Consider the following 18,991-nt stretch of genomic DNA (forward strand, 5'->3'; position numbering starts at 1 on the left):
AATAAAAGACAATCATTTAATATCCATAGCTTGTAAAAAATGGTTATTGGCTAGCTCGTCCCCCTTAAAAGATGAGTTTATCTTTTTAGTCTTTTAACTCAAATTGTTAACCAAAAAAATGATGACAATTAAACTATTTGTAAACTTATCATTATATTTTCAGCTGACAATTAAACTATTCGTAACAAAATTCTTTTTTATAGAAAAACTTAAAGAACAGAAAAACAAGACTGCTAATCCAATGTATTGTTGTGAATTTTTGTAATGGAAATTACCGTATGATACATGGTATAATTTTTGCCATTGGTCAATTGCAATCTCAATACAATATGCACCAGTTATGCCAATGCGAAGTATCATGATGCTGATTTAAAACTGAAATGAGCTCAAAGTAAAAATAAGTGTGAGAAATAGATTGCAATATGCTTGTTGTTCTTTGTACACAGAGACAAAAGTAATAAATAGGAAAAAAATTGAAAAATTGGTTTAACAATAAAAAAATATTTTTATATCCTTATTTGAAAAAGAAAAATAAATAGAGATAAATTTTGGCAATCAACATTCAACAAACATCAATATATTCAACAAACAGCATTCATAAGTACATGAGTGAAACCAAGACCCAATAGTAGAATAGCAACTATAAATGCATGACTGGTTAGGTACAAGGAGAAGAAGCAACAATACTGCGAATTTGTTGTGAATATCGTTTGCGCACAATACATGTTCCACTGTATGATTTTTATTTTATTTTTTTCAAATACTTATTGGTACAAATACAGAGTTAGGGGTAAGAGTGTCATTTTCAGCATACTTTTGGATGAATTGACCATTTGACCCACATGATTCTTGGCATGAAAAGACTCTTGCTGTGAATATACACCAAAATGCTCACCTGGTGCCAAAACGGTCAGAAGATTGCATGCATGTTCTAATTTCTTTCCAAACCAAAGGAAGGATATCATTCTCAACATTAACAGCCTCGGATATTGAAAATGGAGATGAAGAGAAAAACAACATTATTCTTAATGATAGCCATGGCAATGGGGTTTTTCTGCACTGAGAGCAGAGATCCTGTGCTGCATAGGGTTGGAGGAGGAAGGTACACTTGGAGACCAAAAGTTAACTTCACAGAGTGGGCTAGCCATGATCACTTCTACAAGGGTGATTGGCTGTGTAAGATCTCTTTATTTTTCTCATTCATAAAGTATCATGATCAGTTTATCCCTTCAAAGCTCTTACTTCATAGCCTGAGTTCTTCTTTTCTCCTCTGCTTTCAGATTTTGGTTTTGACAAGCAACTCTACACTGTTCTGGAGGTGAACAAAACAAGCTATGAGAACTGCATTGACAGAGACTTCATCATGAACATCACAAGAGGAGGGAGAGATGTGTTTCAACTCTTGGAGGAAAAACCATATTACTTTATCAGTGGCAAGGGATTCTGCCTTGAAGGCATGAAAGTTGCAATAAATGTTGAGGAATTCCCACCAGAAAAGCCAGGGTTTCTTATGACCAGCAGGGCTTTCTCATTTCACAGAGAGAGCCACGTTATGTTTTCTCTGCTACTGGCCTCAGCTTGGGTCTTCACTTAACCTGGAGGAAAAATTAGACACAGAATGTTGATAAGATTTCAAATTCTTTTTTCTTTTTCCAAGTTTAGTTAGCCTACTTTTAACCATTTTGTGTATTAGCTGCATCTTTTGGACGTACTTTGAGAAAAACATTTTTATAAGAAAGGAAAGAGGGAAGTCAGCAGACCATAGTTCAAGGTATTACTTAAAAGGAAATGGTTTATATCTGTTGCAACAGTTTCTTGTTAAGAATATCTGATAGATTACACTTCACATTTTCTATTGAGTTGATACTTGAAAGTTGAAACCCACAAAAAGAAACCGATCACATCGCCTTTGAGTCTTCAAGAATATTGAATGCAACTTATGACAATTCAAGCGCCATAATATAAAGTTTATATCATGACTATCAAAAGAGAGAAAAAGGTTCAAGTCCAAGTAGAAAAATAGCAGTTATCATAACCATCTTAAAAAATATACCATGCAACTTGAATTGCATCGCTGCATCAGTTTAGAATTTTTCAACAGAAATGTCTCTGGTCTGACCCGTCATTAATGTAGACCCAAAAATCTCAGCTCGATGGAATATTTCAGTAACCCTCAATAAGCTAAAAGCCACATCCAAGCCACGAATGATGATGGGAGCAGAATAATAATTTTGGGATGGAAGTGAAGCAATTGAATACTAAAGTGAAGTTTTTATCAGAACTTAAAAGAATTAGAGAAATATTTAAATAATAAGAGTACTTCATTTCAATTTTAAATAAGTTATTCTCCCTAAGGGATGAAATAAAGAGTCATTGGAAATAAAATTGACAGTACTCTATGTCACCAACTGGCTATGGGAAAAAAAAAAAAAGTAAAGGCAATAATAAAGTTATTACTTCATATTCTGAGTGCATAGCAGGGACTAAATGATGAATCATGGAACCAATGAACATAGTAAATGAGCAGCTGACATACATGCTCAGAGCTTTCTCGTTCTAACAACTTAGCCTCTCATCTAAAGCATTAAAGTTGTTCTAAAAGTGTGTTGGTTCCCTCCTTCTGTAGCAGGCAGCTTTGGTTACCTTTTTTTATTTGTATCATTCTTATACAGATTGTTAAGTTTAAAACAAAGGCAGAGTACACAATCAACTATAGTTGCAACATTGACAATAAAATACACAAACTTTACCTCACAAACTCCTATACAGGCATAAGCATTCCCACTAAACCCAGATAGGATCACTCGCTAACTTGTTTTGGAGATTAAAAGAAATTATTTACACTTTGCTAGTCATTACAGATCAGAGAGAGACAGACGAGGCAGAAAATTATGGGCAATAATTATGATTTCTAAACCTCTTACGTACAGCAAACTTTTTACAACAAAGTTTCCTACTTTTCTTACATATCAGGATACTTTTACTTACAGGTGATTCTATTTTCAGGTTTCCTCAGCATGGAATTACTTGGGTTGGCTCTAAATCAGAGCATAGACCATAGTCAAACTGCAAGAGTTATGCCACGGTGTGCATCATCAAAGGAAAAAGCTATGTCTCCTTTGTCATAGCTTTAACCCTGGTTCTCCTTCGAACGGATCAACATGAAGCCAATGAATGACGAGTCATGTCAGTTTTACATTATATTTTCCACTTGGAAATTTTGAGCTGGCAGATGGGTGCAACTGGCATTCTAATTCAGGCCTCATTCTCTTCAACGATCCACTAACAGTTGCTAGCCTAACTCTGCAAGATTTTGAAAGACAAGCAGAGGAAAGCCTATTCATCATCAAAATCTTCCACATCAAGCACACAAGAGAGTGCTGACATCCATGCTTGTAAACCACGAGAAGCATCTCTTTTCATCATTACTTCCAACTTGCCAACAGCCTGCTTTGAAATTCCACATTTTAGCAAAAGAAAGCCAAGAGATTTGAGTGTACAATCATCAGGTTGGATGGTAGATCTTATCATCTCTCTGAAAGTCTCTACCGCCTCCCTGGTTCTCCCATCCATTACATACAGACCAAGTACATTGTTATAACTCAACAAGTCAGTTAAGAGCCCCAGTTTTCTCATCTCCTTTGCAATTTGAATGGCTTCATCCAGTCTTCCCATTTTCTTGTACATATAAAGCATCATTGCATATGTAAACTCATTTGCAGATCCCTTTTCCTTCACACTCTCAAATATTTCTTTTGCTTGTTCAACCATAGATCTCTTGGTATAAAGATCAAGCATGCAGTTAGAAGAATATATAGGCGGACCTTCTTCAGATGATTGAAGCAACTTGTATGTTTCTTCCGCTTCTTTCAGATAATCAAGTTTCGTATACAATTTGATCAAAGAATTATATATGACCTCATTCCCTGGCAAGCCTGCCCTTTTCATTTCATCAACATAAGTGAGGGCTTCTTTAACACTTCCAGCGTCGGCAAAAGCATTGATCAGAACCCCATAAACAATTACATCAGGCTGCACAGCATGTCCAATCATTTCCTTGTATAATTCTTCTGCCATTTCCAAATTACCTAACTTCACAAAGCTGGAAATCACAGCACAATATGGGATGCAATCATCAATTAATCCAGCTTCCTGCATCTTTTTTAGATAACATTTGGCAGTATGTGGCTGGTCAGCACTCGCCAAAATTTGAATAAGAGAACTATAGCTACATTTGTCTGCGATTATACCATGTTTCTCAATGCTATCAAACAATTGGCATGCTTTATCATAGTACTTTCCTATGCCATAAGCTTTAATCATCACGTTGAAATGAAGGATGCTAAGCTTCTTCATTTCTTGGCAACAAATGAAAACTTTCTCAGCTTCTAAAGTATGACCATGCTCCCCATACGCATCAATGTTGGCAGAATAGCACTCAGATGTCATACTCCCAGATAGATGAAACCTCCTGAACCATAACCATGACTGCTCAAGCATTCCAGCCTCTATATACATCCTAGTCAAGGCAGACTGGGTGAATTCATCAATTTCATGTCGTTTCTCATCCATCTCTGATATAAGCTCTTCAGCTTCATGGACCATTTGCCTAATTGAGTAGGCATACAAGAGAGTCCGGTAACTCACAAGGTCAGGCTCAAGAGAGGCTTCTTTCATTTTTGAAAAATACCTCGTTGCCATGGCTATATCATTGTGCTTTGCATGGAGAGATATGAGAATATTATAAGTCCTTGTGTCGGGTGGACATTGAAGCTCTTCCATTTTTTGCAGTAGCAAAGTAACTTCCTCTAGCTGTCCATGGTTACCACAAATGTGAATCATTGTGTTGAATGTCACTGTAGTTGGGGCTATGCCCTGTTTAAGCATCTTGTTAAAAGTTTCAGACGCTTCTTTGAGTTGACCTGCCTTCCCATATGTGTCAATTAAGGTGTTATACGTGTGTGAGCTCAGGCAAACATAGCTATGTGCTACCCTCTTGTCCATTTCTGAAGCATCCAATGTATTATTTCTCTCCTTCGTTAGAAGTTCGCCTGATGACCACTTTCTGAAAAAATCTTCAGCTTTCTGAAATTCCCCTGCCTTCTTATACAATTGAACCACTATTACCATTGTGACCTCATCAGGTTCCATCCCTTTCCTAATCATCCTTTCAAGCCAAACAAGTGCATCTTCTTTTAGTCCACCTTTGCTATAAACATCAATCAAAGTTCCATAAGTGGAATTGGTCGCTGCAATTCCTCTTGTATTCATCTCATTCCACAAACTCTCCAAATGGCTCCACTTCCGTGCTTTACCCAGGATCCTCAGCATAATATTGTAATGAATCACATTAAGTTCCTGGCCCTTTTTATTAAACCACTGAAAAATTTCCAGAGCCCTCTCCCACCTCGATTGCTCCTTCAAAATTATACTCCTTTCCTTATTGCTAAGCCTCTCTTCCCATGGTCTTAAAGCCTCATCTAAATCTTGAAACATATCCAAAGCAGTCAGAATCGCTGGAATGCATCCACCATAGGTTACCCATTTCGTCGAACACTTGGTCTGCACTTTTCCCTGCAAAACACCGCCATTGCCAACCCTCGAAGTTTCACAATTAATCCTCTTTCTAGGAGCCCCACCATTCAAATTCCTGTCCAAATTCTGTTTCTTAACTCCATGTTCATGATTTACGCCATCTCTTCTATCAGGAACACTCCGCCGAACTCTGCGAGACCACTTCACCTTCCCATTAGGGGCAAGAGGAAGCTTTTGTTCTCCAGATTTTTTCGTTCCTGGGTGAGCCTTTTCAGCTGGGGAAACCGAAACTCCTACGCCGGGAAGTGTGTTGGAGGAACCCACTACGTGGAAACAGTTGGTGTCTAAGACTTGGAGCTTCGCGAACATTTCTACAAAGAAGAAGAAGAAGGGAAGCGAGGATATTGTTGGTTCACTCGAAAAGCAGAAAACGGGGACTTGCTGATGATGGTTCACCCCGACTAGCAAGGATGGCGTTCCTTTTCGAGTCCCCTCCGTGCATGCAATCCTGCTCGTTTCGGTAGTTTGTGCCTTTGGGTTTGACCAACTTCCCCGTCACTTTCCCTGTTATTCGTTATTCTTCTTATTTTATCTTATTTTATTTTTGTCGTGAAATCCTTTCTATTTTATTTTTTTCTCTTCATTTTATTTAAGTTCAAAAAATTAAATAAATAAAAAGCTGTGTATGGTTTCAAGTAGTTTTGTGAACAATGATTTTATGCTTTATATGGATATTTGATTAATTCATTCCATATAGTTTTCTAAAATTTTATTACAATTATGTTTCTTCTTTTCATTTTTCAAATCATACAAGGTTTTCAAATTAACACAGAAACGAAAGAGCACTAGAAAACAAGGAAATGTTGAGAAAACAAGAAACGAAAGAGTACTACTGACCATAGTTTGTGTGTGTGTGTGTGTGTGTGTGTGTGTGTGGCAGCATATTCTTCAGTCTTTAGCTGGACAGAAAGCCTAAGCTCAGTGAGTCAATGGCTTGAACAAAATAACATAAAAATGAAATACTATTAATTGTAGTTTATTTATATTATGATAGCTCTTATAATTTTAAACTTTAGGAATAAATTTATATAGCATTTTTCCTAATCCTGTATATAAGTTGCTTTAAACGAATTTGGAACCACGTTAAGCTTGTTGAAGTATTATGAAATTGTCTTGAAAGTAAACCCACTTTCTATTTTTCCCTACTTTCATATTATATTGGAATGTGAGTAGAGGAAATTTCTGAAATAACTCACAAGTGCAACTCAAAAAAATAAATAAAAAAACTTATATTAAGGATAATGACTTTGTTTTTAGGTTCTTTAAAGGCACTATTTAATTTTGCATAGAATTAATATAATTCTGATCTTTTAAGTTTGCACTTATTTTTGTTTTAATCTCTTAAATTTTAAACCATAGATTTTGATCTCTCAAGAGGTAAAATAATCCACATTTTTATTAGATTATATGGATCAATATTTAAAATAAAAAAAATTTGAGGAATCCAAACTTATGATATCAAAATTGAAAAATCAAAACTAAAATAAAGATAAATTTAAAAATAAAAAAACGAAAAGCCACGTTACACTCACGTTGGTTGAAGTATTTTTGCGCTACGCAGCTTTTCTCAGGGCCCCAACCCCTTGGTCAAAAGAAAGGAAAGAGGGAGAACTATGGACTTGCGTCCGGTGTATGTACACACACAATTGCCATGTTTTCTGCTACAAGGATATTGCTTTAGCTTCAGGCCCTAAAAAGAAAGTTTGGGGTTTTTTTTTGGTTTTTTTCCCGAAGCTCTTTTTTGTCATCACACTACTTCTCTAAATTATTTCTTATTATAATAACTGTTATCATCATTGGTAAATTTTCACTATTTAAACAATATTTGGTTTGTATCAAGTTATCAACTTATTTGAAGTGATTTTATGTTCTGCAAAACAAATATATGAAAAAAAATTGTCTCATAAAGCATAAAAACATTTATTTCAAGTACCCCTAAATAAGCACTCGGTCTAATTAACATGTTAGCTACAAGTGTTCCTCTTCAATTCCTCATAAAGTCAAAACAACTGTTGGTAGGAGATACTCTAAGATTCAAATAACTGAATTGTGTAATTTAAAAAATATTTTAAAATTAGTTAGATATAATAAATATTTAAGAAAAATCTCAAACCACCTTCAAATGTTTGAAACCATTCTTCCTACTGCTTAGAAAAAAAAGTTCTGTTGTACATTCTCCCCTCGTAGTAGAGATCACAATAATTTATTGTAATAAAATTTAAACTCAGAAATCATGGAAAAGCATCAGAGCATCATCAAGTTTCATCAAAGAGGATTCCAGTAGTAACCAGGCATTTCTCAGCCGTTTGTATCTCTTCTGTAGGTTCCCCACAATCTTGTCTTTAGGGACACTCAAAAGCTGCAAATGAATTAGCAATATCATCTTTAGCACAAATCAATGGCTATACTGAAATTGAACGCAACACACAAGGACAATAGATTGGAATAAACTGAGAACATTGCAACCAAATGTTCACATTCAGTTACCACACAGTAAGCCTAACCTCATGGTATCTCACTGTGAATGTATATCAGCTGAACGGCAAGCATATTTAGAGTGTTCAAGTTCAAATCAAATGTTAAAAAACGGGGGATTTCGGGAACTACACTCACACTTAAGAGTGTAGTGGATGATTTTGACAACTATGCTTTTACTTATACTTTGAACATTTCCATTGTTCATCATTATAACATATAAGAGATAATTTCTATAAATCACCAATAGATATAACCTCTAGAAAGCTGCATTGTTTGACGGCCATAAACAATGTGACTCGTCTTAAATTACACGCAACATACGGGTCCAGATCTAGTTGAGACCAAAATTACCAGTTTGATTAAACAAGTAATAGAACAAACCACAGGGAATTGAGTAAGATGCTTAAAACTGTATAGGAATAATTGACACTGATATTTAACCAAACCAACCAACAAAAAATATTTAGTACTACTTTAGGGCTTTAAGCTGTGAACAAATAGAAGTAACAAAAGCAGTATATCAGCTATTTTCGATAGAAAAACTGCTCTGTTATCAGTGATCTGCTTTGGCCTGTCATTGGATTTAATTTTTGCTCCCTCACAAAAGAAAATTTGTACTCAAGTTGCAACCACAAGCAATACAAGACTGACAAGTATATCTGTATATTTAATTGGTTTTCCAATATAATTAGACATAAAATGAAACAAAACCCAGTTTTTGGGGAACATAATCACTTCGGAATGGCAAAAAGAAAAATACATATAAAAACTTTTTAAAGAAAAAGCAACCTAAATACTTTAATATCCATGTGCTTACTAACCTCTTCATCCTTTTCCTGCTCATAAGCCAGTCGTAGGCTCAAATTTAAGGCAGCATGATACATCTCATCTAGCACGTGTTCCCACAAAATAGGTTTATTAACTTTCCACAACAAGAACTTTGATTGCCTAGCTCCTGTCACAACCAATTTCTGCAAGGAAGATTAATTTGGGATGACAAATCAGTCCAAACATATAAGTTGATTCCCGGTGGGTCGAAAATTTTAAAAGGAGATTGATCACCTCCATATGCAGATAGTCATCCTTCCATAACTTGTATAGTATCTTTGGAGTATCCTTTTTTTCAACAAAAGTAGACTGTGCTATCTACGAGGAAAAGAAAAGTATAAAACGGTCATAAATAGTTGCTTAATATAGCGCTTGGTTCATCTGAAAGATTTTTTTTTTCCTTTCATTTGCATATAGACGTAGATGCAAAAGTCACTGAAATTCTCATCCTCGCAATTGCAAAAAAATTTCTTGGCATGAAGATACTTGTAGTTGTTTCTAAGGTCATGTGCTCAAGTATTACACGTCCCCTTCCCTTCCATAAATATTATTCATTATTTGCTTGCACTCTAACCACATCATTATTATCATTTTATCATTTTAATTTTAGTGGTAATGTTAACTTTTCTCTCTGTTTTTTTTTTTTTAAATGTTAGTATCTTGTGTATATATGCGTATCTTAACATCTTATCCTTCATTTATTATTGGTCATTTCACAAGTTATTATTTGAAACTTGACCTTTTTTTTTGGAGCCGGTAACTTAACCAGAACCATACAAGCGGAAAAGAAATAAAAACTATCAGCATACATGAGGTCACTAAATGCTTTAAGCAGTAAGAGTTTCCTGTCAAAATTTGTCTATGACTATTTACTTTATTACATCATTTTAATTTACAAAAATCTCAATAGTTGCCTTTAGTAGAAATTCAAGCCTCAAATTGAAATTCAAAATCATATATTCGGTGCTTAAATTTTTCATTTGAAAAAAAAAAAAGTTCCGTATTGAATATTCATATCATATTAGTTGAATATTCATATAACCACCTTATCCGTCTCAAGAAGACGATCAGCCTTGGACAACAATCTGAACATCCTGTAGGCATCCGTTCCATACCTTTTTAACACAATTGACTCAACCTGCAAGATAGAACAAGAAATAAGACAGTTCTACATAAGCCAATTTTGACATTATGTGACAAAACAATAAGGACCTCTTCATCTCGAGCCGACTCAATAATTTTCCTCAGATCTGAAAAGGAAAAGGAATAAATTGTCAGAAAAAAACTATTGGAAAAGTAAATAAGAAGGAAAAGATGAAGCCTCGAATGGGAATAAATAAATCAACTGAAAGTGGCTATTTCACAACATATAGTAAAGCATAACATAGGGGAAGAAGATCAGATTTGCACCAATACTATATGAATCATCTAACATTCTCTGAGGACAACCCAGCAGGACAAGAGAAGATCTAACACGTTCCATGGTCAAAGCACGGCCATTTTCAGTCTTCTGCACCTCAGTGAAAATAGCATCCAGTGTCAACGGCACTGAAACATAAAGAGGACAGGTGTAAATGACGACTCACCAGAAACAGCAATCGTGGCAGTCAAGACATAGAAAGCATACATTTTTTCCATTTCCACTACTCAGAATGTAATATTACCAGAGAAAAGAAACAAAAATCTTGGGAAACCTAGTTGCTTAAGATTATGAAATAAAGAGCAGTAAAATAACATAACAGTTGGAATAAAATGTAAAATATGGGAAAACAAATATTCTCAAAGCAGAAGTTTCAAATATTTGGTGTGACTTAAAAAAAGGCGTTTCATGGGCAATCACGGACAGGGTAGGTGAGACTTAATTCTCAACCATAAAGATATAAAATTTATCAATAGATCATACCAGTAAAAGAAGTAATAAAAAGGATGATGCACAAATAAAGCAGTAAATAGCTGTCAACACACACAAAAGTAAGAAATTGGCGTTTCCATGCTACTGCTCTTACTTTCTAGGTACTGAAATTGAATTTCTAATGCATGACTGAATTTTAAGCACTAATTAACAAAAAACACTTGTGAATAGTAGAAATAAATAAAAATATGTGAGAGACAAATCCAGTAGAATGGCCACTCAGTTTTCTTTTGGCCATAACAATGAGTTACAACAGGCAAGAGCAGGAAACCAATCAATCATATCCCATGACTAATATGAATAATTGTAGTCACTGCTATGTAAATATGTAGTTAGGTTTCCAAATTCACCAAGCGATAGATCTGTTTCACCTGAATTCTCCATTTTCACCTTTTTCTCCGCATTTCTAGTTGCATCCAGTATTGCCCCTAAGACAATAGCAGGTCCATCATCATGTGCTGTTCTAACATTCTCAATCAGTACCTAAGGAAAGCATACAAATGCATTCTTTCAATAATAACATTGATAATGATTCTCTAAGGAAAGACAACTTGGAGAGAAAATGTTTTAGTCTTAAAAGCACAATAAATTACTGTATGAGATACCTGAAAATTTTGTAATTTTCAAGAGAATAGGCAATATATGAACATAGTTCCTGGTTGCCACATCCAAAACAAGCAAGAAAACATAGTAGATGCAGCAAAGGAAAAGTAACTCAATGTCAATCAGTAGATTAATGTGCGGGATGTTATGATTAGTGACTTTCCATTGACTTTCAACAATTAGAAGTATGCATTTGGCATATTGTAAATCACTCAGATTGCCTTTTAAGAGAAAGAAACAACTCGAACCTTAATTTCAAAGTCCATCACTCATTAGACAACAGAGACAACATCGAAACAGAGATCTTTTCTTAAAGAAAAGAAGAAAGGCATGTAAGACTGAATTTGCAGGAAAATCTAACAGGGATAGCAAATAGAAAGATGTTGCAATGGGACATTACACAGTACAACCAACCTTGTGCCTACGACGGCGGATAAACTCCTCAAAATTGGCACGAAACAGAGTTGAATCCTCTTTTGCTGCACTTCAGATCATCACAGTTCAGTTATAACTATTGTGAACAGGAAATAAGTAATACTTGCTTGTCTGATCACTCAAGATAACAGTAGTCTTACCAACATTTTCTCCAACCCCCATAGGGGAAATGTCTGAATTATTTATTAATTCAGAATTTGCAGCGAGAGAAAACCTGATTCCTTCCGCAGGCACAGCTGCTTCTAAAACACAATATTCTATCGTCTCTGGTTCTTCAGCTATCTACAGGCAAGGATTACCAAAAGAAAAAGCATCAACGGAACACATATTTGGGATACAAAATTGAACACTTCAGTTTTTCAGCTTCAGTGCAAAAGACCATATCAAATCATTGATACGTTGTCATAGAAAGAGACCACGTACTTGTTAAACAGGACCATACATGCAACCGGGGAAGATTTCAAGTCATTAGATTACTTGCTGGGTCACTCACAATCCAGAAGGATCTTTTATAACTAAAAAATATAAGTGAGATTTATGATGACTTGTTTGTCTGAAATAAAAATACTACTCAACTTAGAATGTTCTTTGATTACATTTTAATATATAGAAAATTAAATTTTTACAGAAGAAAATTTATTTTAGAGTAAACAAACTGATATAATTTAATATATATCGTGATTAGATCTTTTTTGTCAAGTCTGATAGTTTTTTTTTGTCTGAAATAAAAATAATACTCTGCTTAGAATGTTCTTTGATTACATTTTAATATATATAAAATTAAATTTTTACAGAAGAAAATTTATTTTAGAGTAAACAAACTGATATAATTTAATATATATAGTGATTAGATCTTTTTTGTCAAGTCTGATAGTTTTTTTTTTTTTTTAAGTTATCATGTTATATGTAGCCAAAGCTTGTCACAGAAAGGACATGAACCAGCGAGCAAAAAAGAAAGGCCAAAAAAGAAAAACACATGCAATGTAACTAAGTCGAATCCCAGTAGAAAAGTTAATATCACAGCCTACAAAACAAAATAATGTAATAGTATAGTGAGCAAATCTATTTTTATGCGCTCTCATGGATCAGATATTAACAACTCATGTTGATTGTTTTTTGGAAAATTCAATATCACAATATCTTATTAACTAGGTTAAAACATTGATTTCTGTTGACTTCCCACTGAAGCAGGATTTATTTGCATTTGTTTATTTTTTTGGCCAAGATTCATTCATTTCATTAAGTTTTGTTAAATATCACCCATTAATTTTATGTTTTACAATCACTAAATTTGATTAAAATGAAAAGGCATGTTAAATTATTTGCATCAAATTGTATCATTTTTAAAACATTTTATTTTTCTCCGCATAATAGAATCAATATAAATCAATGCAAAATATACAAAGTATAGGGAATCACATTGTTTAAAAGGCATAGGTAATGCCACTCATCTTAAGCTCTGCGCAAATGCATACAGTCCACTCTAGTTATATATGCATGCATGTGCACACATACACACATTTTAAGTTCAACTTTCCATCATAATCAGTTAATTTATTTCTAATATCAAAAATATTTTTGGTTATATATCATATATTGATAGATAGCTAGAATTTTTAATACTAAACCATTCTCCCCTCTCTTGGGAGATATCTAAATCATACAATCCTCTACTGAATTTCAAAAATAGGTCCTCTTCCCTAAAATTAAAAGATGCACAACAGAATCAGTGGTCATCATGAATTAGCGCTACTGCCTGAAATAAAAATGGTAACTGCAAAAGCACAACACAGTTAACTAAAGATGCTGAGATGAAGAAACAATTACCTTGAACTTAGCACCTCGCTTTTTAGTATCCTGCTCAACTGGAGGAGAAACAACCAGCCCAGGGGCAGGGCAGCGTTCAGCATATCGAATCATCAAGAGTTTACTGAGGCTCTCTTGTACAACATCTAAGGCCACTGCATTTTCTGAAAGTAGAAGGACATTGATTTAAGAAAAACTAGTTGAAGAAGATTTACTTGAAATAGCAAACCAGTTATGCCCACTCCTCAGGCACCACAAATTCCAGCTAAATGGCACACTGGAACCCCTATCTCGGTGCCAAACCCAGATCATACCACACTCCAAGTAATTGAAGCCTCTAAGGAATTTATATTTAAACCAATCTTCGATCAACAAAGGAGGATCTGGTGATTCTTATATATGTTTAAAGTACATGGTGTATAATGCACAAGTATCTGCAGGATCAAATACAGAAAAATGTGCTCCAAAATTCTTAGAACAATGGTCCACCTACATAAGAAACAAGAAGCAACAGATTTAACCCATTAATAGATGAAGGAAAAATAGCAATGGAAAGGAGAGATATTTTGATGTCACTTCTCCAAGCGATATTACCAAAGGCATGCATTCATGGGAAATTTTTAGATAAAAGAATTATCTAAAGGAAGAATAAATATGAGACAAGAAACCAGCACCTCCTAAGATAGAGTAATAAAAGTTGGTACAACAACAACAACAAGTCTTATCCCATTAAGTTGTGCTCTATTAACAACCAACTCTTTAGATAGGTTGTTAACCAGAAGGTCCCATTCGACTCATTGAATGTTCTCCTTGATCTTCCTCTGCCTTTCTTTAAAAGACTCCAAACTTTCTGATGTACCCTTCTCATCGATGCCTCTCATAGCATTCTCTGTACATGTTCAAACCACTTCAAAAGATGTTTAACCATTTTCTCTTCGATAGGCGCCACATAACACGGCTAGTCTTATAACAGTCTTGTATTTTCAATTCGAATCCTATCTTTTCTTGTATGACTATACATCTATCTCAACATCTTCATTTTTGCTACCCCAACTTTATACTCTTGTTTTCCTTTTAGAGCACAACATTCACTACCATATAACACAGCTAGTCTTATTGCAGTCTAATAGAATTTTCCTTTAACCACTCTGCTTGTATTAGAGTAATAAAAGTTGGTGCAAGGGGAAAAAACAATACCACCACAACAAGTTAAACTGAATTGACTATATTGGTTTTGACACGTAAAAGACCAATTTAAACTATAATCTTCCCATGTTTGATGGAAACCCACCTAATGAAAATTCTACCTTAGAAGCTATATCTTGTTTTACTTACTAAACAAATTGTACCACGAGAATTAACCAACTGTTATGCCACAAAATTTCATTTTTCATCATTAATACAACTATCACTTAGAGAAGAACACGTGTGCAACCAGAACAGACAAATTAGGGGCCTATTAATTATGCTACATGACTCTTGTACGTGATATTTGCTGTAAGACTAAGAAAGAGACTAAAGATTAGTTGTTTGTCAATCAATCGTGATTTATGAGTGCATCTAGCAAAAGAACATTGTTAAATGGAGTAATGGGTCAAAAATACAATAACAGTAAATAGATAAATCCAACTGGAGAAAGGAAAAATCCCTCACATTAGGGTTTCCATTTTTCATTTAAATATAAGCCAGATAATAATCAACAAAGCACGTGTGTCGTGGAAGAGTAACCTTTTCTTTGGCTTGCTCTGTCAACCATCTGTTTCAGTGTTAGCCTACCATTATGAAGCAACCCCTCAAGAAGCTCAACGCACTGCAATACCAATCACCAATATACTTAGCATTCAAAGCTTAAACTAAATTGAAAATCCAAGAAACATAAGGGTCATGATGAAACTAACTTCTTCATCAAGATCCTGCGATACCATCTCCAAGAATTTGGGAAATCTCAACCGATGGAGTATGTTATCAAATAGTGCCAAGTACTGTGTATTAACTCTTGATCCTTCGCGACCTACATTTATTATTAGTCAGGGCATCAACATAAAGAAACGTTATTAACTTTTAAGGCAAAAAAACAAATAACACACTAACATGAAACCAACATTCGATAATACATGTATTAATGACATAAATCATCACTAAATAAATAAACAAAGACACAATAGATTGTAATTCCATAATCTATAATTTAACAAAACATGCAACGTTTGGTTCTAACATATAAGCACATTTTGGATACTCATCAATCATAGTCTTGATTATTGTCACCTGCTTTGTTGTTGCACATCCCTGAACTGCCTAAAATGATTAATATAGAAGGAAAAGTTCTAATCTATGCGCTGGGAAGATTCAGACTGGCTTTCTGGTTGATATAAATGATACTCATTTACATGCTCAACCTCGAAATTCTCATTTGAAATTTCAATTTGTTTTTGATTCTATTATGAAAATAGCTGAGCCTTAATCAAACCCACAATAATCAGTAAGAAAATACCATCTTCACAACACAGACAAAGGAAGCTTCCAACCGGTCATAAACTGCTTCAAAGCGCACTGTCCCTCCAAACATTTTAATCGGAAACAGAGAACTAGAAGCAATAATTTGTGCAAAGTACAAACAAAATGGTTATATACCTTCTTGTTCAAGAATAAATGCTTGAACACAGTTGTGCTGGACTAACACAAGTAGGGAGTTCTTGACTTGCTCCTTGGTAAGCTCTGTGAGCCGAACCAATTGCTCCAAAGTGAGGGGTCCCCTCCTAAGAAGGCATTCACATACTTTCTGCACAAACATACAGCGTTAAAACGAAATTGAGAAAAACTAACCAAGGAGATGCTGAGGGTTGAGAAGGTAATTACAGTGACGAGGTTGCCAAAATGATTGGTGATAAGATGGACGGCAAACTCGATGCTGTACTGTGTAGCCATTGTCATGGAACTGCGTCAGAGGGTGATCAGAATGAAGAAGAGGACACTGGCAGAGAAATAAAGGTGGAAGCGTGCACTCCAGAAAGATGCAGGAAGGGAATAATGGGAACCTAGCCGCCAAATCTATTAATCATTTTAAAAATAAAACAATATAATAAGCATCAAGGGTTCATAGCAAAGATCATTATTACTGCAATTAATAAAATATCCATAGCGTCTTATTTAATGGTATTCTTTTTATTCTCCATAATAATCTTTTTCTTAGATTTTACAATCACCAACAAAATCTGAAGCTTCATGAGTCACTTGACATAATAGCGCCAACACCTGTTATATGCGTGTATATATCACTTTAACTCGAGCAACATCATGGTTGTTTTTTTAAATCATTTATCATCAATTTCTAACAATCCAGCAAATACAATCAACACCTCATAGGCATCCCAAAGACTAACACCAAGAACAAGCAAACTTAATCATTGAAATTTCCCAACAAGACTCTCCCCAACGTCATTACAAGTTATAAAACTATTAACAAGCAAGATTTAAATCATAGTCAATCCAAAATAGAATCTAAATTCATCTCTACCATCAATATATCATACAAACACATTCCCAAATAAGTATCTTATCTTTCGAACATTTCACTGAACACCTAGTGGACATTCAAGATTAATTCATAAAGCAAAAACTTTGATTAACACTCAATGTGCATTCACTTTGACAAGCTCCAAGAACACTCTTCTTAAAATCACAGCCCCAGACTGCATACATTATAAATGTAAATCCAATCCTATTTAATTACCAAACTTAACACAACTCAAACCAAATCACCTGTTAGAGGAACAATCACCATTTTCCAATCAACACACGACACAACAAAGAAGAACAGGCATCATTCTGCACACATTAAAAACTGAAGCATACATGAAATCAGAAGAAGAAGAAGAAGAAGCTATTCATACATAGCCAAGACGACCCCTACGATCATGCGTAGCAGCCGCAGCGAACATGGGAAGAAGAAAATGAAGACTCTGCTATGAAGAAGAAGTTCAGCCACTCACTCTTCATCATCTTGACAGAAACGAAAAAGGAAGCAAGATGGAACACGCCTCCACACAGTGACGATGGCAAGGAGATCGGAGGACAAGAAAGAATCCCAGCAACGGTGCCAAGCAGGGCAGAAGAAGAAACTAGGCCCAGGAGGAAGACGCACGAGCACTAGCACACCGGCGACGAAATGAAGAGATGAACAGCGATGAGGTCCAAGCTCTCAAAAGCTCTCATAACTTGCTTCTCTGCTCGAGCTTTAACTGCTATGAGGTCCAAGCTTTCAGATGCATTCAAAGCTGCCTCCTCTGCTGGCGCTGGAACGGCTACGAGGTCCAAGCTTTCTTGTGCTTTCTTTTTTATTCTTTTTTTTTTTTGAAATTTTAAAAGTTTGGGTGAGTTGGACTATGGGCTTTCCAAAGTCAGCCCCAACTGCCCCAACTTAGAAGGCATTATAAAAGTACAATTAGTGTTACCAAAAAAAAAAACCAACAAAGTTAGATCTAGCAGAAGAGGCCAGCCCCTCAAAACACGATGAACCAAGATTCGAATCCCCGATAGGAGGGATGTCTGTATTTAGTATCTGACAATGTCTCGAATAAGATCGCCTCCAATAAAAGAATACTTATACTTTAACCAAAAAAAAAAACCAACAAAGTTAGATCTAGCAGAAGAGGCTAGCCCCTCAAAACACGATGAACCAAGATTCGAATCCCCGATAGGAGGGATGTCTGTATTTAGTATCTGACAATGTCTCGAATAAGATCGCCTCCAATAAAAGAATACTTATACTTTAACCAAAAACAAAAAAACAAAACAAAACATTCAGAGCGGTATTTGAACTAAGATTTTATAAGTCAAATTTCTTACCAACCCGACTAAATTTATAAATTCTTTCTATTCATTTCAAAACATTATGGAACCCATAACAGAGAGAAGACAATAATGTGCTTTTTTGGAAAGGAAAACAAATACGTACTCCATGAGAGAGGATGAACATATTTCCATTTACATATTGAACTAAGAAAAAGAACGACGAGGTCTCTCACAAAATATAATCACTAAAAAAATCTCACAACAAATTAACATTAAAAACCTATTGCACCTTTTTTTTTTTTTCCTTGTGTTATTTCTTGCACCAATACATATCATTGTATATTGCTTACTTATTGTATAACCTTTTTTGTATCACATTTCTTTCTTAAAACCCCGTAGTGATTTTTATTTTGAAATACCATATGTTGTTTGTGGCCCCTTTTATGGTCATGGGTCTCGGATTTATTATATTCATTCTACCAGAGTTTCACATCTAACATAATTTTTCATAATACTCAATGTACTAGAATAATTTTTTAT

At 34.9% G+C, this 18,991-nt stretch overlaps 3 protein-coding genes across 9 annotated transcripts; 1 reads left to right on the forward strand and 2 right to left on the reverse strand.

Moving 5' to 3' along the window:
- Positions 1–685: 685 nt before the first annotated feature.
- On the forward strand, positions 686–1,594 carry LOC114755338 (lamin-like protein). The gene is made up of 2 exons (XM_028944218.1): positions 686–1,176; positions 1,281–1,594. Exons 1-2 carry the CDS (start codon positions 996–998, stop codon positions 1,592–1,594), a joined length of 495 nt encoding a protein of 164 aa, XP_028800051.1. The 5' UTR covers positions 686–995.
- On the reverse strand, positions 1,512–14,957 carry LOC114755335 (pentatricopeptide repeat-containing protein At3g23020). Of its 3 annotated transcripts, none has more exons than XR_003741302.1 (2): positions 2,989–6,028; positions 1,512–1,595 (listed from the first exon to the last, which is right to left on the reverse strand). XR_003741302.1 is itself a non-coding variant. In XM_028944210.1 (2 exons), the coding sequence occupies exons 1-2, from the start codon at positions 14,676–14,678 to the stop codon at positions 3,337–3,339; spliced, it is 2,415 nt and encodes an 804-aa protein (XP_028800043.1). In that variant the 5' UTR covers positions 14,679–14,957; the 3' UTR covers positions 2,890–3,336. The 3 variants fall into 3 exon arrangements, 2 of the variants coding, with proteins under 2 accessions (XP_028800043.1, XP_028800042.1); XM_028944210.1 differs by lacking the exon at positions 1,512–1,595 and adding an exon at positions 14,629–14,957 and having other exon boundaries at positions 2,890–5,701; XM_028944209.1 differs by lacking the exon at positions 1,512–1,595 and having other exon boundaries at positions 2,890–6,028.
- On the reverse strand, positions 7,651–17,978 carry LOC114755336 (DNA-directed RNA polymerase III subunit rpc3). Of its 5 annotated transcripts, XM_028944212.1 has the most exons (16): positions 17,698–17,978; positions 17,555–17,619; positions 16,517–16,708; positions 16,292–16,435; positions 15,556–15,668; positions 15,386–15,467; positions 13,679–13,821; positions 11,992–12,133; positions 11,831–11,895; positions 11,185–11,296; positions 10,312–10,449; positions 10,108–10,151; positions 9,947–10,039; positions 9,136–9,219; positions 8,895–9,044; positions 7,651–7,954 (listed from the first exon to the last, which is right to left on the reverse strand). In XM_028944212.1, the coding sequence occupies exons 2-16, from the start codon at positions 17,574–17,576 to the stop codon at positions 7,820–7,822; spliced, it is 1,659 nt and encodes a 552-aa protein (XP_028800045.1). In that variant the 5' UTR covers positions 17,577–17,619; positions 17,698–17,978; the 3' UTR covers positions 7,651–7,819. The 5 variants fall into 5 exon arrangements, with proteins under 5 accessions (XP_028800045.1, XP_028800046.1, XP_028800044.1 ...); XM_028944213.1 differs by having other exon boundaries at positions 10,114–10,151; positions 17,555–17,978; XM_028944211.1 differs by having other exon boundaries at positions 17,555–17,978.
- Positions 17,979–18,991: the final 1,013 nt, after the last annotated feature.

The sequence above is a fragment of the Neltuma alba genome, unplaced genomic scaffold, assembly GCF_004799145.2.
Source record: "Neltuma alba isolate B1F8T4 unplaced genomic scaffold, ASM479914v2 tig00010250_pilon, whole genome shotgun sequence".
Lineage (NCBI taxonomy): Eukaryota > Viridiplantae > Streptophyta > Magnoliopsida > Fabales > Fabaceae > Neltuma > Neltuma alba.

What these genes read in the sequence shown, in the direction of transcription:
- LOC114755335 (XM_028944209.1), bottom strand. Translation starts at nt 5,904, where the DNA reads ATGTTCGCGAAGCTCCAAGTCTTAGACACCAACTGTTTCCACGTAGTG.
- LOC114755336 (XM_028944212.1), bottom strand. Translation starts at nt 17,576, where the DNA reads ATGATCGTAGGGGTCGTCTTGG. An exon ending in GATCGTAGGGGTCGTCTTGG is followed by an intron (nt 16,709 to 17,554) that starts CTATGTATGAAT and finishes AATGATTAATAG; the next exon opens with ATTTGGCGGCTAGGTTCCCA. An exon ending in ATTTATTCTTGAACAAGAAG is followed by an intron (nt 15,669 to 16,291) that starts GTATATAACCAT and finishes TAATAAATGTAG; the next exon opens with GTCGCGAAGGATCAAGAGTT.
- LOC114755338 (XM_028944218.1), top strand. Translation starts at nt 996, where the DNA reads ATGGAGATGAAGAGAAAAACAACATTATTCTTAATGATAGCCATGGCA. An exon ending in CTACAAGGGTGATTGGCTGT is followed by an intron (nt 1,177 to 1,280) that starts GTAAGATCTCTT and finishes CTCTGCTTTCAG; the next exon opens with ATTTTGGTTTTGACAAGCAA.